Source organism: Oreochromis niloticus, linkage group LG4 (assembly GCF_001858045.2).
Source record: "Oreochromis niloticus isolate F11D_XX linkage group LG4, O_niloticus_UMD_NMBU, whole genome shotgun sequence".
Taxonomy (NCBI): Eukaryota; Metazoa; Chordata; class Actinopteri; order Cichliformes; family Cichlidae; genus Oreochromis; species Oreochromis niloticus.
The window spans coordinates 18,059,182-18,079,889 of record NC_031969.2 but is presented as its reverse complement, the minus strand read 5'-3'; the positions used below and the strand labels follow the sequence as shown (position 1 = coordinate 18,079,889).

The 20,708-nt window shown below is 40.3% G+C and overlaps 1 protein-coding gene across 3 annotated transcripts; it reads left to right on the top strand.

The window, feature by feature from the left end:
• The first annotated feature begins 1,131 nt into the window (after positions 1 to 1,131).
• tom1l2a (target of myb1 like 2 membrane trafficking protein a) lies at positions 1,132 to 20,198 on the top strand. 3 transcript variants are annotated; one of them, XM_013276171.3, is made up of 16 exons: positions 1,132 to 1,246; positions 4,940 to 5,024; positions 6,853 to 6,931; positions 7,390 to 7,539; positions 8,006 to 8,140; positions 9,045 to 9,188; positions 9,393 to 9,509; positions 10,424 to 10,557; positions 11,039 to 11,081; positions 11,943 to 12,114; positions 12,609 to 12,723; positions 13,253 to 13,328; positions 14,133 to 14,207; positions 16,863 to 16,922; positions 17,454 to 17,490; positions 17,618 to 20,198. In XM_013276171.3, exons 1-16 carry the CDS (start codon positions 1,195 to 1,197, stop codon positions 17,770 to 17,772), a joined length of 1,629 nt encoding a protein of 542 aa, XP_013131625.1. In that variant the 5' UTR covers positions 1,132 to 1,194; the 3' UTR covers positions 17,773 to 20,198. The 3 variants fall into 3 exon arrangements, with proteins under 3 accessions (XP_013131625.1, XP_005457829.1, XP_005457830.1); XM_005457772.4 differs by lacking the exon at positions 14,133 to 14,207; XM_005457773.4 differs by lacking the exons at positions 14,133 to 14,207; positions 16,863 to 16,922.
• Positions 20,199 to 20,708: the final 510 nt, after the last annotated feature.

The following is a 20,708-nucleotide window of genomic DNA, read 5'->3' as shown; positions in this document are numbered from 1 at the left end:
CTGGGTGACCTAGGTTCCTCACAGAAACATAACCTTAGAAACCAGGGTGTTATTTTTGATGAAGCTTTTTCTTTGGAGGGACAGTTAAATCAGATTGTAAGAACCTGCTTTTTTCACTTGAGGAACATTTCTAAACTTAGATCCATCGTGTCAACAAGTGAACTCGAGATGATAATACATGCTTTTATCTCTACAAGACTTGACTACTGTAACAGCCTGTTAACTGGTCTAAACATGAAAGGGCTAGCCCGCCTACAGGTTGTTCAAAACTCTGCAGCGAGGCTACTGACCTGCTCGAACAAGGGTGCTCATATGACCCCTGTTTTAAAGTCGCTGCACTGGCTACCAATCAGATTCAGGTTCCATTTTAAAATTCTAGTTTTAACTTTAAGAGCATTACAGAGAAAGCCCCCCCCACATTGCTGATTTGATTCGTACACATACCTCCACTCGTAACCTGAGGTCATCAAACCAAAACCTTTTAGTGGTCCCCCACACTCGTTTTAAAACCCGAGGGGACCGATCTTTCCAAGCCGTTGCACCCAGACTGTGGAATGCACTTCCCCTATTTCTACGGGGTTTGGACTCAGTGGAGACCTTCAAAAAGCAGCTAAAGGCATTTTTATTTCAAAAAGCTTTTAATTAGACCAGGGTTTTTATGATGTATTTTATGACTGTATTATGTTTTTACCTTGTAAAGCACTTTGTGACATATGTCCGTGAAAGGTGCTATATAAATAAACTTTACTTACTTACTTACTTGTAATGTGCATGTATCTCTTATATTCGTAAAAGCACCACAAGTCGAAATTGTGTTTACTTGGGATCACACATTTTGCGTATTTTTTGGGGGGGTAGGTGGCTTTTTCAAGATATGAGCTATATATAGTCAACAAATATGAACATTCAATTTTTATATTTCAAGGATTTAATCCTTGTCTGCATTGTTTTTTATTAGCTGTTTAGAGTTATTATTCCCCTCTTTAATGAATAAAATACATGCACGTAGAAAAGGTTTGTTGAACATAGCTTCAGTTACTAACTGTGACTGACATCGATTGTAGCCATACGTGTCCAAAGATCTCTGTACGTGTCGAACTTTTTGAACCAATAGAATTCCTTGGTAGGCGGGACTTGATAGTACTGCCTCTGGGCCGAAGCCTGTCATTCCCGGGCGGATCGTTTGTTGTCAAGATGGAGTTCTTACTTGGAAATCCGTACAGTACTCCCGTGGGCCAGTGTATAGGTACGTTAGACCTGAAATTATTTTTTAAAGGCTTGCTGCTTCCTTCACCTCACGTACTTTGAATGTGGGCCATCATATGTTGTTTACTACTGGGCTCAAAGGTGGAAATAGCGAGCTAACGGGTGTCATCGTAGCAAACGTCATCTGCCTGGAATGGGCTCTCAGCTAATGTTAGCCAGCTAACCCATAACTTAGTCCGGTGTAATCACAAGAAATGCATTAAGTTAAATAACCATGCATATGTGTAGGCACTGATTGCAGCTTAAGAAGAACAAATCAGGTTAACTGAAATTGACGCTATTGTATTGACATGACTTAAAGTGTCTTCAAGAGAGACCCAGATAACTTCCATATTTCCTTAGTTTCTGAACAATAGTTGACCAAACTGTGCGGTCAGCCTGGAGGTTTTTCCCCTCCAATCTCGATACTGTGTGGTGCTTTTTCTCCCCAGGGGAGATATATACGTGAGCTGCAGCATCCCTTTGGTGTGGTTGCATCAATATTTGCATTTTCCGATTTGTTTTTCAACACAAGCTGAGATTCATAATAGTTGGTATCAAGGCCTGACCATGTCTTTATAACTGCCAATGAGCCGGCTACTGATAACAGCTGTTTTATGAAGTATAAAGATAAGAATTTATGTTTACTTGAAGAATGTGAAAATAGGAGTGTACTGTAGGTGACGTAGGTACATTGAACTTTACTTTTTTTCGCCGTTTTTGTGAAATAGAGTTAATGCTTTGGCAAACTCCTGCAAAACAGATGTGTGCCAGACTTTTAATTTCTCCCAGTGTTTGTTTGTGCTTGCCTTTGACCAAATGCAACAGTTGCTGTATTTTTGGTTAAGTGTCAGAATTATTCATGTTTTTACTTTCTGCAGAGCCATATAGTGCTTTAATCAAGCTCTCGACTGGGCAGAACCAGATGCATTTTTGTTTTTGCATGCAGCATGTCTTGGACCCCCACCCCCTCTTCCATCACAGAATTGGCCGTGTCTCCTGCCAGATCTCTCCGGTTGAGTTGCTGCATTGTTTGGGGCTTGACACCCAGCTGTCATTTTCAGCGGTAGTGATCTGTACACCTCAGTGGAGGGGCAAAGTATCATCTTACCAGACACAAAGGGAACGTGAGAGTTCAAGCCTGACAGTGGAGATGTGTGGTAAATCTAATTGCTGTAAGAGCCCGATGCATTACCACAATTTGTGTCCATATTTAATAAAGACAACCAACCTTTGGCAGCTGTTACTATGACCGGGGCACGTGTATGAGAGGAAATCAATCAAATAATATCAAGACAAACGCATGGGACAAATAGCAAATATGTGAGAGTGGAGACAACGAAAGGCAGGAATTAAAGAAGAGTCTTAAAAGTTCACATTGTAACCAGAGAAGGACTTTGTGGCTTTGTTGCCAAGTGCATGGCACAGCTTGCCTCTGTTAAAGCCATGTGATCGACTGGCTTCACTTGTGTGGTGTCAGTTCTCAGGGCCGGGGTGGGGGCTTTGACACAACACCGTGAATTAATGCACTTAGCAGGCATTTAACTCCATTAGTAGGCTCATGTTCAGTGTCCTTACAGTGTGTGTCACACGAATAGATCAGAGTTTTAGGGGGGGCATCCCTTCCTTCTATCCTCTGCTGCCCGTGCTTTGCCCTGCCACAACATGACAATCCACTTGAGGAGATTACATGGGTTATCCCAGAGGAAGTAGCTGGTTAAATCTTTCAAACTCATGCTCTGGATGCTGTAGACTCAGAAGGTGGACTCAGAGGTGTTTTAAGTGGTATTCATGTTTGAATTCACTGCATGCCTTTTTATTTTTGTAGAAGGGTTTGTTGAAGCTGCCCAGCCTGTGAAACGTTGATTTGAGAGGGGAGTTAAAGCATGAATAAGTCATGGTTTTGAGGCATGTCCAGTGGTTGCATGGCCCTGTGTTACCCCTGGCTCTGGCATGACATCCTGCTGAGGGCCTCTGAGCTTCCCGCAGAGGAACATCTCCTGTCTACACTCAGGACTCATCTAATGACGATCTATGCAGTCAGAACCTGTATCGTACTTTGCTTCAGTAGAACCTTTTTTCTTTTTTAAAAATTTTGCTCTAAGTCTCTGTGTTTCTATAAAACGGCAGCTTCCACAGACATGATGGATGGATTTGGAAGGCCGCTGAGGAAGAAGGAGATGGAGCGGGGAGCAGTGATGACTGCAGAGCCAGTTCATCTTTGTCAGCTTTCACAGTCTGGCTTCCCTTATTTCCTCCTTGTAGCCAAAATGCTATTAAGTGGAAGGGTGGAGTGTGAAGGCGAGAGCAGGTCATTGGAACTTCTGTTTTTTTGGATGTTGTAATAGTTAAAACTGAGTGCACAGCTGGATCACTCACTGTCAGTCAGTGTGGCTTTCCCTCTGAGATCTCGGCTTTCCACTTCCCAACTGACTTCTTGGCTCTTTTCAGTTAATTTACTAGAGTTGGAGGCTTTGGAGGAGCATGTGTTTGGCAAAATTTTATAGCATGTTTGGGTTTACCGTGACAGCTGGAAACTGCAGCGTTGTGAAAATGAAATAGAATGGTAGTCTCATGATTACGGACCCAAGACTTCATCCAAACCTCTTCTTACAAAGATTACTCTTCCGTTTGGCTATATTTATGGCACTTTCTTGCACAGAGTGCCTACATCTCAAAAAGGGAACTTAAAAGCTTTTTCATCTGTATTTATAATTGCAAAAACAAACAGTTAAAAGTAGTACTGAGTTAAATCTGGTCACATTTTCCATTGGTCTATTTATTATTTCAGTAATCTATGTTTCTACTGACACATTTGAGCCATGAGCTCTGGGTAGTGAATGAAAGAATGAGATTGCAGCCTTGAGGTGACTGTAGTAATGATTTAGCACTACATGAATTAAATCGAATTGAATGCATACAAGCGAGGTGGCTGGGGGTAGGTTAAGCAGCATGGTCATTCGGGAGGGGCTCAGGATATGGCCTACTTCCCCTCATTGCAAGAAGCCAGTTGAGGTGCTTTGGCAATCTGACTAGGATGCCTTGTGGAGGGTGAGGTCTTTCAAGCATGGGAGGAGGCTCCAATGCAGAACCAGGACATGTTGGAGAGATTGTATCTCTCAGCTGGCTTGGAAACCCTCAGACGAACTGGAGGAGGTTTCCCGGGGGGGAGGAATGTCTAGACTGCTGCTTTGTGACATACCCAGATAAGCAATTGAAGATTGATGGATGGATTGAAGGCTGGATAGATAAGTCTTTGACCACATGCTGGCTTATTTACACAAGTGTGCTTGTGATGTTATGTAAATGAGGGGTTGCTTTAATCAGTGTGCTTTAGCTTGAGAACAACTGAGCCTGGCTAAAATGCAGCACCATGGTAACACATGAGACAGCTGGCATTGTGCAAGCCATGGATTTTTCTATCAAAAGTAACATTTCCTTCGGTGCAAGCCCCAGCGCTGGTTAATGTCCACAACTTATTATTCAGCAATAGTCACATCTTGTGTTGTTGCACAACTGAGTCTGAACTTATTGCATATACTGATGTATCTCTTGTTATGAGTTGTAACTGATTTTAACTGACGTCCTAACAATTGTAATTTGTGTCACACGAACCTTGCCTTTTGCATAGACCGTACACTGCAGTGAGCTAATTAACATAACAGTTGAACTGTGTGACTGTGTTTTCCTCCAGAGAGGGCAACAGATGGAGGCCTACAGAATGAGGACTGGACCCTCAACATGGAGATCTGCGATATCATAAATGAAACCGATGAAGGGTAAGCTCCTTCATTATTATTATTAGGTTATAATTTGCTTTATCACGGGGGATTAGCAAGGGTATTTAACCCAAAAAGACTCAAGTTCCTACTGTGGTTTGTAATGAAACATTCATTGTTTTATCACACAGTGGCTAACTGAGAGGCTCGAGCAAATAATTCACTGCCCACTGTTCTTTGCTGACAGACACTCTACTACACATGGCCTTTTGTTTCTTTAGGTATGACTGACCGACTGTCTTACTGTCAGAATGAATGAATGAATGAATGAGTGAATGAATGAATAGATTCTCATGTCAGCCTCCCACACTGAAAAATGCCCAGCCTGCACTTGGTGAACAAGTCTCCAAAATTATATAGATTTGCAGCCATAAAACCAGATGATTGGCATTTATTTATTGAGCTTATACAAAGCTGAGTTTATTATTACTAACATGGAAAGCTTTATCTGGGCATGGAGAAATTCAGTTAGACCTTTGGCCACAAATAAGTAAATCTGAATGACTGTTTTAATCAGAATGCACTAATAATATTGTTATTAATTGGGTTCTGCATTGCGTAATATAATGATTATAACTGCCATGCAGTAAAGCCCATAATATCAGAATTAATTACCACAAAACACTGGCTCGTAGTTAATGTACAATGTGTGATCAGAAAGTTCCAGGATTCCCAAAAAAACGCTGAAACCGTACTTACTAACCACATTTACATTTTTGACAAGCTTCCGCTCATGGTTGTCGTCTCATTCAGCTAAAGAGAACTCATGTTCTTATTCAAGAAACCGGTTTGTTATAATTTGAGGTTTCGGATCGTGCCTTTCTGGATGATCTGATATCCTCGTGTCGGTGTTGTTCCCACATCATCATAATAAATGTTGTTCCAGGTTCAACATTGCAAGTGACCAATCACATTGTTGTCTTAAAAAAGTCTTAACCTGTTACAGACATTGATGCATGATAATCAGACACTTCCATTTTCTGTTAAATAGCAAAATGTATTTTTTGTGGAAGAATATGTACTCTTTTTTTGCTTCCCCTTTTACTTTATTTTTTACATTCTTCATGCCTACACACACTCATTGTCTTGACATGCGACACCGGGGCCCTCTGGGTCACACATGCAGCAAAACAGAAGGCATAAGTTCAGCTTCACAGAACTTATTGTCTTCAAGATGTTCAGCTAGTAGATCAAGTCTCCTTAATTCCAGAGTTTGAAATGCAGCACAAACATTTGTGCAACGTTTTAACACATGCTAATGTGTGCATTTAATTATGAAAGTTTGACAGCAGATGGTAAGGACTAAATCAAGATATAGCGAAAATAGATATACAGGAAACAACAGGGAACTGTAGAGAGAATCAGAAATGCTGGGTAGATTATATTCACTAAACTCAGTCATGTGCAAAGGGCTGTCTGGGGACCATATATATAAGACTTTATGCTTCCCTCCATTTCTCTCTGTTTCAGCTCCTTCACTCTGTAAATGTACTGTAGCTCAGTAGGTAGTCCATAAAAGCGTACCGTCTCATCTGCAATGAAGATGGACAATGTTAGGCCGACAGCCAATCTGAACTCTTCATGCATGGACAGCTTTTGATCTTGCTGTGGGACAGACTTACAGTATAGTCACACAGAGAGAAAAGAGTGAGGCAGATGGTGTGACAGTACTTCTCTGTTTTAGTCAAATAGTTATGCTGACGGACTTGAATCGCATCTGTTATTGTGGCACACAGGAGAGTCTATTCCATCAAAGTCTGTGACGTTGCGCTCACTATAAGCAGAGGGTACTGTGTGCAGCTGTAACTTTTCTGCTGTTTCTGTCTAGGCCAAAAGATGCTATGCGGGCGCTGAAGAAGAGACTGAGCGGCAACAAGAACTACAGAGAAGTTATGCTCGCACTAACGGTAAGTTCATACTTCTTCTTGGAACTATATTGCAAAACTAGGAATAAAGTCACTGAATATATGAGCAAGGCACTGGTAGACAAAAATGACTCAGAGGGCCATGCCCATGGTGTTGATGCTTTTTAGTGTGTAGGCTTTTAATGTCACATTAAAGGGAAAACACTACTGATCTTGTGCTCCTGGTCATTTTATTCTGCTGCGTCTCCTCTGCCTTCCACTGCATGGCCTGTGTTTTTCTGCCTCTTCTTTCCATTTGTTTACAGTGACCATGCCCTTTGAGCTATCGTTATGTCCTCCCACATCTTTGATAGCTCTGCTAGTTAGAAGGCCCTATGTGCAGCAAAATACTGACTAAGTCTGCCTTTTCTCTGCTGCTCCCCCCACACACACACACACACACATAAACTTTTTTTAAGCATCTTTCAAGCATCTTTGTTTAATCTTCTCTCTTCCTGTAGGTATTGGAGACATGTGTGAAGAACTGTGGTCACAGGTTTCATGTCCAGGTGGCCAACAGAGATTTTATTGATGGTGTTTTGGTAAAGATCATTTCCCCCAAAGCCAACCCCCCAACGATCGTACAAGACAAAGTCCTGTCTCTTATACAGGTATTGGAGCGCTCTCTCTATTTGCTGTCTTTAATGATAAAATTCTTTTGCTACATATTTTCCTTTTTTTTGCTTTTACCAACACACTCCATTGCAGAATTTTAAATCAGGTGGGCACAACATGTGCCTCTTCACATGTGTTGCACAACAGTTTCAGCCTTTTGTGATTTTATCTGGTTACCTGAGGTCACCTCAGCCAACAGATGGTGTTCTCCATTTCTCTTTTTGCGCCCCCTTAAATATTAATAGGAACGTTTTGAAGGAGGTCGTGTGGATAGCCTTCTTGAAGAGATATTTGGCTAATTTAAAAAAGAAAGAAAGAAATTCCCTAAGCATTGGAGCAAAATAATGTCTGTACTAGTAATGTTACGTGCTTTCATTCAGTTTTTGTTTTTTTTAATTTTAGTTGGTTTTATTAATACCAAGAATTGAGAGCATACTAAATAATTTGTCTGTGTTTTGACAGGCCTGGGCTGATGCCTTCAGGAGTAGTCCTGATCTAACTGGGGTGGTGCATATTTATGAGGAACTGAAGAGGAAAGGCGTTGAGTTCCCAATGGCAGACCTGGATGCACTGTCTCCAATTCACACACCACAGAGGGTAGGGGAGAAATACACAAATACATTCATTCACTTTGTTGGGCAAACTTTTTTAGTGCTTGGTTGTACCAATGTTTGCCTTCAGAGCTGCTTTAATTCTTCATAGCATAAATTCAACAAGGTGCTGGAAACGTTCCTCAGAGATTTTGGTTCATGTGGACATCACAGCATCACACAGTTGCTGCAAATTTGTCAGCTGCACATCCACGATGGGAATCTCCTGTTTCATGCTTTCATGTTGTTTATCCCAAATTCTGACCCTACCATCTGAATGTTCCAACAGAAACTGAGAAGGGGCAACATTTTTCCAATCTTATGTTGTCTAATTTTGGTGAGCCCATTCAAACTGTAGCATCACTGGTCTTCTGTTATTGTAGACCATCAATTTCATGTTTAAATGTACACACCATGTGTTTCTGTGTTCAGAGATGCTTATCTGAGTTAGTGTTGCCTTCCTATCAGGTCAAAGCAGTGTGGTCATTGTCCTCTGACCTCTAACATCTGCGAGGCGTCTATTTTCATCCAGAGAACTGACGCTTGCTGGATATTTTGTCTTTCAGAGCATTCTCTGTAAACGCCGGAGATAGTAGATAAGCTGTTTCTGAAATACTCAGACCATCTTGTCTGGTACCAACAACCGTGTCAAATTCAAGGTCAATTAAGTCACTTTTCTTCCCCATTCTGATGCTCGGTTTAAACTTTAGCAGGTCGTCTTGACCATCCCTTCTTGGATTTAATGTCTGAGTTGAGTTCCTGTCACTGACCGATCTGTTATTTGTGTTAATAAGCCATTGAACAGGTGCACCTAATAAACTGGCCTAGAGTTTTGCTTTTTGGGGTAAATAAAATTAACAAACAAACAAGTTTGTTAATTTTATTTATTTATGTATTTATTTTTATCATAGGGCACACCAGAGGTGGATCCAGCCATGGTCAAGTACCTTGCCCCAACCTCACCTGATCCCACGACTCCTAAACCTGCCTCACCCGTTCCCCCTGCCACACAGGCCCCTGAAATTCCCAACCCCATCACAGCAACTCCTGAACAGGTGAGGGACACCAACCTTTGTTCAGCTAAATTAATTCACATAGCGTTTTCTAACTCTGTAATTAAAAAGAAAAGAAAAAAAAAAGCTTTATTCAGTGTTTAGTGAGTTTAAAACTTAAATACAGTTTCAACTTACACTGCTGTGCTGCCGATACCAAATTAGTCCAAATGTTTTTCATTGACCTTTGATCTTGTGTGCTTTCAGATTGCCCGGCTGCGTAGTGAGCTGGACGTAGTGCGAGGAAACGTCAAAGTCATGTCGGAGATGCTAACTGAGATGGTCCCAGGCCAGGAAGAGGCTTCGGACCTAGAACTGCTCCAGGTTAGATTAATACACTATGAATTTCATTATAATGCATTCAGTAGTTGCCTGTGTTGTGTACAACTTCATTGTAGTTAAAAAGAACAAAAATCCAAACAAAATAAAACCAAACTTGGCATCAATTTAATTCAATTCTTAATGCATATCAGAAGACATTTGCCATTCCTAAGCACGAGTCTTTAAAGATCACAGATTTTTCTGTCACATTCTTTCTTATCAGACCATTTAATATAGGCTCCTGTGAATTCTTTTTTTATGTACACCCCCATGCATGATGTGCATTCAGAAAGCCAAATTCTTTCCAACACTGCTTTTAACTGTCAAGTGTTGTAATTTTGTGCAGCCACCAGGGGGTGTTATGGTTTAAGTTTTCTTGCTAACCTACCAAGGGCCATTTTTCTGTCGTAAAATTCCTTAAACTGGCAATTAAGCAGGTCAAATGGCAACATTTTCTCATGCAAGCTCATGCAGATTTTAATCTTTGAAGGCCAAAAACCCCTCAGGTATTTGTATCGGCTCCAAGTGTCTGGCCCCAGGCTAAAGAGCCTGTGCCAGTGTAACTGTTATGTAGTACCTGACTCACTTTGCTATTTGTTTCAGGTAATGTAGAGAAAACTGTAACAGAATTTAGTTGGGCAAATATTTTTGACTTGCTTAACACTAAAAGCCTTTTGTATTATATTTATAGAATGCTCCCCACCCATTCGTGAGTCATAAATAAGCAGCATAACAGTTTATGTACTGGCAAATGGAGTGGTTTATAGAGGGTTTTTTGAGTCATCAGTAGACAGACAAACACATGCTTGACTGTCTGAGTATGTGTCAGCTTGTCAGTTTCTCTGCAGCTCTCTTTTTCTCAAATTGATTTATAACTTAATGTATTGATCAATCTGTTCATGTGACACTCTGTCAAGGAGCTGAACAGAACATGCCGAGCTATGCAGCAGAGAGTGGTCGAGCTGATTTCGCGTGTCTCTAATGAGGAAGTGACCGAGGAGCTCCTACACGCAAATGATGACCTCAACAACATTTTCCTCCGATACGAGAGGTGAATTCAATCAAACTTTATTTGTGTCACAAAAAAGAATACATGTTTGTGTATTTTGGCTACTACCTCGATCACTAGTGCTTGTTAGGTTTTGCTTTTCTGGTTTGGCGAGCTCTCGAGCACAATTTTAAAGATGAATCTCTAGATATCACTAGAACTAAGCTTATCAGGTTTAAAAAAGAAAAACCTGCATGACACAGATCGTGATATAACAGGTCAAACGGACTCACTGTAGTTCATAAGGTTACATAAGTGGGTCAGATCAGCTAAGATAACTGAATCATTATGAATCAAGATTTGTGATTGTCCAAATATTGCACGGTAAAGCACTGTGCATTGTTTATGTGCTCTGTGGGCTCTAAATGCTAAAACTTTTCTTTCATCATGTTTGTGTTAAAAGAGCGTTTAAGCTCAGAGAGCGTGTGGCAAAGCGTTAATTGTTTTGTTTTTGTTTTGTTTTGTTTTTTCATGTTGCTCACAGGTATGAGAGGTACAGGTCAGGTAGAGCTGCACAGAACAATGGGGTGAGTACCATCAACAAAGACTAGAAACAAAGAACAGAGGCCTAATGGCTGAATTGCATGTTTTCTTTTTGCACATATCATTATTATATTCTTTTTTCACATTTCACTACATATACCTTGGCCTAACATTATGGATGCTGTGAGAGATGATTCAAACATTATCTGAACTAATAATCCCTCTCAACTGTTTACCATAGCCGCATTCATTTGTAATGCAAGTGGAATGCATTTTAGTGCTTTGTAAAACTGAACGAGCTGAGCGCTGCCAAACTTCCATTAAAAAGTGCACATTTGCCAGTTTGAGACATTTGCCAATGGACTGGACCATCTCTCACTACATCCCACATAGCTGTTTGTGTTTGCAGCTTGTTGATCTTTCTGTGTGCTCTATCTGTTTGTGTTGTGGCTAGCTGATGGAGGCAAGTATAACACCACGACCACATTCAGTCCAAGCCAGTGTGCTGGGATGAACTGAGTGATGACTGTCAAAACGTCTGTTATATGAATCTCGTGTTTAGAGCCCTGTGATGTGTGAACACTGGTTCTACTGTGTGAAACTAGATGTTTTATTCCCTTCCCTCCACCTTTCATGGTGTTCCTTCTCACACATCTGTAATCTCTTGCAGCTGTTTATTCGGCTCCATTATTGCTCCTTTGCATAGCTGCCAATCTACAACTGCTGGTTGAGAGTGTTGTCTGAAATTGTGTAGCATTTCTGTAGCTTGGAGCATTTCTTCTGATTTAAAAAATGGGGGAAAAAACAATTATTTCATCTTTTAGTTGGTGTCACAAATGCTGCATAGTTGCATTGTTTTATATTTGTCGTTAACGAGTATATTTCACTTGCTCTCCTCTTTTCAGATGTTAACTGAAGCCACAGAGGACAACCTGATAGACCTGGGCCCAGGATCCCCAGCTGTGGTAACACCACGGATCACATCCAGCCCTCCACCTAGCTCCACTGTTGGAGCCACGGCTTCTCCTGCCCGCAACCCCACTGCAGCATCGCTATCCAGTGCTCTAGCTGGACTTGGTAAGAATAAAATATAATAAAGTCTGTTTTTTAGGATAGTAAAAGGTGCACAAGAAGCATCTTTATATTGTTGTAGATTTAAATTTTCCTATTAATCCATTCGAGATCCATACAGACAAAGTAAAAGCATGTTTTTAGAAATTGTTGGAGCTTCCTGTCCTCTCGAATCCCTGCAGACCTTTGCTGTTTCTTACATGACAAAAGTTAAATTCTTAGCTAATTGTTTTTAATTCATTGCAGTGAAATTCACTGAAGTGTTGTGGTTCAACCTTAGAGGGATTACCTCTTATATTTTGTGCAGTAATATATGGTAATTACACATTGCCAAACTGGAGTGGTGAAACAGAAGTCCGGTCTATAATTAGGAAGTCTTAAACTTTGCTGCATTAATTTTAAATTCATTTCTCTGTGCCACTTCTTTCATCCTCTTTCATTTTACTTTAATCCTTGCCCTTCTCCATGTTCTGCTGTCTCCTGCCACCCTCTTGATCCAGATGTAGGCTCAGAAAGCGCGAGCGGCACCCCGCCATCTCAATCGGCCCAGAACCCGGACGACTTTGACATGTTCGCACAGACCAGGGGGAGCTCTCTGGCTGAACAGCGCAAAAAGTAGGTCTACATTTAATTTAGCTCCCTTGATGTAATTTATTTTGATAAATAGCTATTTGTAATGTGCTCACTACATTTCTGAAATGCATCATATCTGGTATGTTTCCTGGAGTGCCTTTTGAATTCCTATGGGGACAGGCTGGATGTTAATCTGGTATTTTCTCCCTGCGGCTAGTTTATTGTGTTACTTTTGGCTACTCATTGTGAATAAATAAGTATTTTTGCACATTTTTTCCACTACTTATGTTACTGTTTTTTTGCTTATGCAAGTTGTGAACGAAGGGGTCCACTGGGGTGTGTTTTGGCTCAAGGGGTCTATGCCATGAATCGACAAAATCCCTAGTTTGGACAGAACTGAAGACTTTTGTTGCACTTTATTCTTCTCTTACTTAATAAGAAATGTCTTGCTTGTCTTCTATTTGGACAGAGATGATATTTTTTTAAAAAGCTGTCAAACATAATCTCTGCTCCTAATTTTTTTTATATACAGCTTAATTCTTCTTAAATCTGTTTCTGGTTTTGTACATAGTGTAAAATATGAAGACCCTCAGGCTCTGGGTGGCCTGGCCTCTGCTTTGGGTGTTAGACAACAGAATACAGGAGGGGTGAGTACAAATAAGCATGGCAGACAAGCTTTTTTAGCTCCCTGCATGTGATTGCTTGTAACACTGAATACTTTACAGTGACATTTGTCCTGATGCAGTGCTTCTTGAACTTTGACCAAACAGAGGCCTGAGGTTTTCTCATTTTTGAATACTTAGAATATAGTGGTGTTGTCTATGGTGTCTATGCCAGTCATAAGCATATAAATGAGTTTTATATACAGAAGATGGGAGCAAAGTCTAACTGGGAGTTTTTATACTGTATCTGAACCACTGGTACTTTTTAGCCATTAGTGTCAGCACTTCTCCCAGTTATTAAAAAAACATGCATTTAGGTTTCTCATTCTTCAAAGCAGATGTCTTTTTTCTTCCTTTAATCCAGTTTCTGCTCATCTCTAAAGTCAGCGTTCACAGAAACTCAAAATCACTGACTAGCTTCAAGATTTTTAGTTGTTCTCTCTGAGCACTCATTGCAGTATATTTGCTTGGCTATCTCCAGGAACACACACACATAAACAAAAAGGTGGCACCATTCTTTAGTTGCCTTAGGTGATTTATTCCTTGTTTAGAACGTATACTTCACTGAGTTTTAAATCTCTTCTTTGTTCCTTCTTTACTTTCCTCATTTTCATCTTTATGCAGTGATCCTTTGCCATTTTCTTATGTTGGCCTCATTTATTCCCTCCTCTCTCAGTCGTCTTTTGCACATTTGACTTCTTCTCTGTCTCTCTCTCTGCACTTTGTGCTATGCTGTGGTGGTGGGGCCTTTCTTCTTTTGTGTAAGGTGTTATTCTGTTGTTGATTCAGCTGAGGGTTAAAGGGGATGATAACCCAGCAGATCAGGAGCTGCCCATAGACAGCTGGCTTATTACCCAAGGAATGGTGAGGACTCTATCCACAGTGTGTCCTCCTACCCCTCCCTCATGTCCACCTCATGTCAGCCTCCTCCGGCATTGTCCATCATCCTCATGAGCTGCGCTTCATTTTCAGCCTCATCTCACCTTTTTCCCAAATCTTCCCAACAGTCCTACTTCCAAGTGGCTTTTCCTTCTAAGAACATCCATGTCCATGCCTAGTTTAGATATTGTACTGTAGTCTTGGGCAATATGTCATTACAGATATTTAAACTAGGGCTTATTTTGGAATCAGCTTCTGCTGAGTTACACTTACGGTCATGATAAAAAGAAAACACACCCTCTTTCAGCTAGAAGTTTTTACATAACAGGCCATAAAAAAAACAACTGGTTCTTAGCAAGTCTTAAAATGAGGTAAATGCAGCCTCAAGGGCAAAACATGGCATATTACACCGTGTCACTTTCCAGGAAATTCACCTCTTGGTCAGACTGTGCAATGCTCAGGGAAATTGCAAAAAACCATGAGCTACAGGCCTCAGTTAGCATGTTAAATTGATTAGAAAAAGACTGAACAAGTGTGGCTTGTAGTAGAAAGTGTCTTCTTTCTAAAAAGAACATGCAGGAGCCTGTTTTGTAAAACTGCATTTGAATAAACCACAAGACTTCTGCAACAAAGTCCTTTGGACTGATGACACCAAGGTGGAGATATTTGGCTATAATTCAAAGTGCTGAACAGCATATCAACGAAAAAGCCTCAAATAAACTGTCAAGCACGGTGGTGGAGTGGTGAGGATTTGGGCTTGTTTTGCAGCCACAGGATATAAACACCTTGTAGTCACTTTTCTAGAGTCAAATATGAGGACAACAACTAAAAGCTTGGCCCAAATTGGGTCATGCAACTGCACAATGATCCTAAGCACAGCAGCAGATCTACAACAAAATGACTGAAAAAGAATGGCGTGGGCACCCAAGTTTGTGAATTCGATAACTCAAGAACAAGGTGACGTAGGATTTTCAAACTCATTCTCAGCGACTTTGAACTCAAAGTCAGAGTAAGCTTTCTGAATACAATAACTTGAGAACAAGGCAATGTAGGATTTTGAAATTGATAGCATAACCTTGTATATAAAACCGTAAAATTGACGAAGGGGTACTTTCTTTTTACCCTGACTGTAGCTCCCAAATTGGTTGGCATATTAATACAGAATTTTTTACCCATACTGCCCACCTCTATTGTACTCTTTTGACCCAAGCGTTTAAAGACTATACTCATTACTGGTGCTCACATTAACCCCTCCATGGATGTTAAAATGAGGCTGATGGGTCACTAGGAACTTTGACCAAGCTCCATCATCATTTAACAGTCACTCACTAAAAAAAGCGGAGGAGTACAGATGCTCCTGCTACACAGCAAAATCCAATCAGCGAGTCCAAGTACTCATGAAATATCAGCCAAACATAAGAGAATTATTAGAAGTGATTGTGGTTTGCTGTGTAGTGGTGAGTGTTTTGTCAGTTGTCCTCTAATGGTCTGTGGATCTTAGATATTATACAGTTCACTATAACCTCACATTCTAACTCATAAACCAACTAACAGATGAAGCAGTAGATGTAGAAGAAGATGATATGTTGATTTTATAAACGTTCAGCACAATGTTATACACTTTGAAGTTATATCAGTGCTATTGTTGTGAGTCATAATGAGGACAGACTTCTTTTTGTGCTCTTTTTTCTATTTTTTCCTTCCGTTGTTCACACAGCTGCATGCATTTTTTCACTGCCACTCTGCCTTGGCCTATCTTTTGATATGCATAACCTGTGATCTCACAAGGAAACCCCACCAGTGTTTTTCTAGTGTCTGTAAAGGCCTTAGGAAATGGGTTTTGTTCTCTCTAGTTAACTTTGAAACTGGGCGATGGTCTTTAACTGTGTCAAAATAGATGAAATTAATGTTGGAGACTTTAATTTTTAAAGGGTTCAAGTAACTTTTAAAAAATTTACCAGTTACTCCTCAGAGAAGGTTTCTTGAGTCACGGTTAACATACACTTTTTCCCCTCCTCCTGTAATGTCTCAAACACCTTAATCACTCTGATTATTTGGTGCTCAAACAACCTTGAACACAAATGGACACCATCCAGTCTGACATGGCTTCCATCACCAGTGTCACTACATGCCATGCAGCAATGCTCATGCTCTGTGCGCACTGTGTTTTTGAGTGTGTGTGTGGGTGGGTGTGCAGGGTTGCCGTGCCTCTCGACATTCCCTGTGCTTTCAGCCTTTCCCAACCAATCAATCTCTTAATCACGTTCAAGCGATTTGCTAATTAACTAATGATGCGGAATAATTAGCACGGCTGTGTGTGACATTAGTCGGCAGCTGTTAAGCCATGTCAGCAGTACAGAGTTAATGAGAACAATACACAGGCCGGGAAGTCCTCTTCTTATACAGAGGAGTGCTCGGCAGCAGTTCGTTGCACATGATAAAACAATAATGGCACAGAATCAAGAGAGGTTGAGTGTGTCTTTCAAGCATTTTTTTATTATTATTATTGTTTTTCTTTTTATCTTTACTCCTGAGCCTCTGGTGATTCTTGTTTTTGTGTGTGTGCGTGTGTTACGTTGTTTTTGTTGTCGTGTGGCTTTGTTGCTACCCCTCGTTGTTGTCCATGGCTTTGCTCCATAGATCCCAGTATCGCAGTCCTCTGTCATGGATGACATAGAGGAGTGGCTCTGTACTGACGTGGTGAGATTTTAATTTTTCATTTTTTTTTAACCTTAATTCATATTTTTGTTTTTCTACCCTCTCTTTCTCCCTCTTTTCCACCCTTAAAGCACTTTTCATCCAACCATTTCTTATAACTGCATACATTTGACCTTGGTTTTCTTTTTACTTAAAATCTTTACCTTAATCATTCACCTTAATCATTTCCAGCAATCACTTACATAACTGTTTGCCATGAGGTGAGACATATGTGGAAACAGTGCTAATGATAATTAACCTAAAGCAGCTGCAATGGTCTGCTTTAACTTGTGCATGTGGTGGTTGTGGTGGGGCTCTAGAAGGTTTCTCGTTGTGGAAAATGTGGGGAGGATGCATGACAGACGGATCCTTCATGAGCCACTCTGTTTGGAGTTTGTGGGAACTTTACAGGCAGCTGACTTGTGCCGCTTGTGTTGTTGATTTTACACTCACATTAATTAACTCCGTTCTTGATAGTTTTCTATAGAAATTTGTGTCTTATGTCATGTTTTTTCTTCTTCTTCTTCTTAATAGAAAGGTGATGCTGCTGAAGAAGGGGTAACTAGTGAAGGTATAGTCAGTTAATTCACACCTATGGGTGTGTTCTGTTAGCTCAAATGTGTGTGGGAATGATTGAGAGTCTTAACACTGTGACCCTCAGCTTCCATGTTTCTGACAAATCAATTTGTTTCTTTCAGAATTTGATAAGTTCCTGGAGGAGCGAGCTAAGGCTGCAGACACTCTGCCATCTCCCCCAGGACCTAACCCTGCTAACCTCTCCCACCCCGCCCGTGCCCCGAGTGGCTCCCATAAGAAGACTGAACGGACGGAAGATGCCCTCTTTGCCTTGTAGACTGTTCTCAGAGGACCTCGGTTTCTCTCCAGGGCATCTAAAGGTCTTGGCCCAAAATGACCCCACCCGCCACCCTCCAAAACAATCCTCCTAGTCCTATTTCATTGCTGACTGGCATTGGTGTAGCAAGTGATCTCCACCTCCTCGTTGTTATCTTGCCAGAGTGTCGCTCTAACCATCAGAGGTCCAACAAGTTTACTGCGCATTACCGCGTTATGTTTTACTGTATATGGATGTATTAATCTGTCAGTGTGGGATGTACTGCTCGCAGCCCTGCATCTCATTCCATAACATGCCACCAAAGGAGGACAACTTCACTTAACTGTCGTGTGGTTTAAAAATGTGACACATGACCGCGAGATTACTGGGAAATTTCTCTGAAGGTCTACTCACAGAGTCAGTATGGAAGCATTTAACTAGGAGTATATTGTGTTATTTTACTACATTTCAGCTAAATGCTTATTTATGCATTAATTGTTTTATTTTTTCTGTATTATATACTGATCGATCAGTGCATTTGTTAAGAGTTGTAGATTTCTAGTTATGCTTAATACTGAGATATGTGTGGCAGGGCAGCACCTCTTATTACCCAGTTTGCTTAAGGCACTGTAATGAACAGTTTCATGTTAGCAGGCTAATTTTGCAAACTAGGATTATAATATTAGCTAATCTCTTTAAAATGTGTATGCCAGCATTCCTCTAACCAAAGGGAATTAAGAATAATAAAAATCAAAAAATGTACTAGTTAGGATTCACTCTTATCTCGTATCTATTTCAGATAGCTAAGGGGAAGGAAGATGCCCATTGAAAAGCTACAAGAAGTTAATGTAGAAAAGTGCCGCAAACTGCAAACACTTTAAGCCATTCCAAAGAATATTGATGCTTTAATGACCAACTAGTTCTTCATTTTACCAATTGAAAAATAGTGACATTCACATGCTCAAAATAAGTTGCTGGATTGTCAAAATTTTCCTTCCCCCTCCACCGCCGCGTTAATGTCTGTGCACTTTGAAGCAAAAAAAAAAAAATCTGTATTTTGTCCTTTTGTGTTTACAAGATGCTTACTATTTTTCTAGGGGATGGGAAATGATCTTAAGAATGAGTTCATTTTGCACATAACTTTTCTAACTATGTAATTAGTGCGCTTGTTTGCCTAACAAGTGGATAGATGGACCATTGGACTGTTGGAAATTACAGAAAGATGCAACACAGAAATAAAGATTTAAATGTCAGCTTAGCACTGGCAACATAATCATCTACAAGACAAGTGTGCTGTGGTAAGAGATGTATTCACACAGGCAAATCTTCACATACTCCATAGTATTTAATCAATATACCTCAAAATACAGAAACTGTGGTTTCTGTAAAAAATCTATTGGCTCATAATAATATCAGGAACACTGAAAGGTTTAAGTATTATTTTGTTTTCCCCTTCTGTATTTTTATAATTCATGGTTAAAAAACAAAAAAGGGAAACGAACAACTGATGTTTTTGAGGCCGAGGTTGAAGCGTGCGGGAAGCAAGCATGATTTTACTTTCTTTCTGATTATGTGCAGTCAAACACATTACACTTTATTTCCTGTGCATTTTCAACCTGCTATGATTCATCTGCTCTCATTGGAGCTGTTGCCAAGCATTTCTATGACCGACTGATTTCAGCAAAGTTGCTCTGCCGAGAAAGGTTTTGTCTTTGATCTGAGGCAAAATAGAAAATCCGTCTTATTTGCAGCTCTTTTTCCAGTTCACTTTAGCACTGCTCTGCACTTCAAAAACATTTTCTTTTTCTCCTTTCAGTCCATTTAAGACCAAAAGCCTTGTTAATCAGAGGCAGCCCATTTGCACCTCAGTTGTAAAGCTTCTTGCTAACATAGATGCAAAGGTGACATTAAAAATGTATTTGTGTAATCAATGTATTTTAGATTAAAATAATAATAATAATAATGAGCTTTAATTTTCTTTCATGCTGTATGGTTACACTTGGTTTTGAGGGTTTATTATCATTGCCAGATAGCAGATATAAAAACATCTACCACGCAAGTTGAACAAGGACGATTACTAAAAATGTAACAGGAGATTCTTTAAAGGGAACTTTGACAGTTTTCTGTTTGTGTGTTCTGTATCTTTGCATCTGTAACAGAGTGTATTGTGTTAACTTGCTCTTATGAAGCTTAAGTCCTGGTTGCAACATGTATTCCTCTAAATTCTGGCTATCTTTAAAGTGGTAACTGAATGTCTTTAATACCCGCGAAGTGGGATATTTAAGCTTGTGTTTTGTGGACATGGAATTGAGGCTTGTTTTCTATCGGTGGGTGCTCCATGTCTCTCTGGCTGTGCCGTCTGCTGCCATTACTAATGGTCAGATTTGTATTTGACCTAATGCACGTATGTAACTGCCCAATAAAACACTAGCAGTGTGTGACCTCTACCTCATAACTGTTTGTGGTTATTTTACACTTAGGGGATCTGTGACTAGTCTCTCTTTTCTCATGCACATGCTGATGCAACCCAGGCTCAATCTTGTACTGTATTGGTCATTCATTGTGAAATGAGCCTTTCACCTTCTCGCATGTGTTTGTTTATGGATATTTGCACAACATAGATCCTTAAAAGAATCATTTTTTCCTTCCTTTACCTGAGGACCAAGACTAGACAACTTTACAAACTCCAGCAAACAAATGGACAAGACTTATTGTTACACACTTGACCACCAACCATGCTGGACTTTATATAATCTTACCCAACTTTACTGACAACTTACCAGTGCTACTCTAGGTCACTGACCTATTTTCCTACAATACCGTTGTGGGGTTCTACTTTTGTGTTACTATAACAGTGCGTTACACATAGACATTGTGAAACACCCACATTGCCTGTTTTTACGTTACTAATTATTATAGGAGAGAGAGAAAAAAATGTAATGTAAACCACCATTACG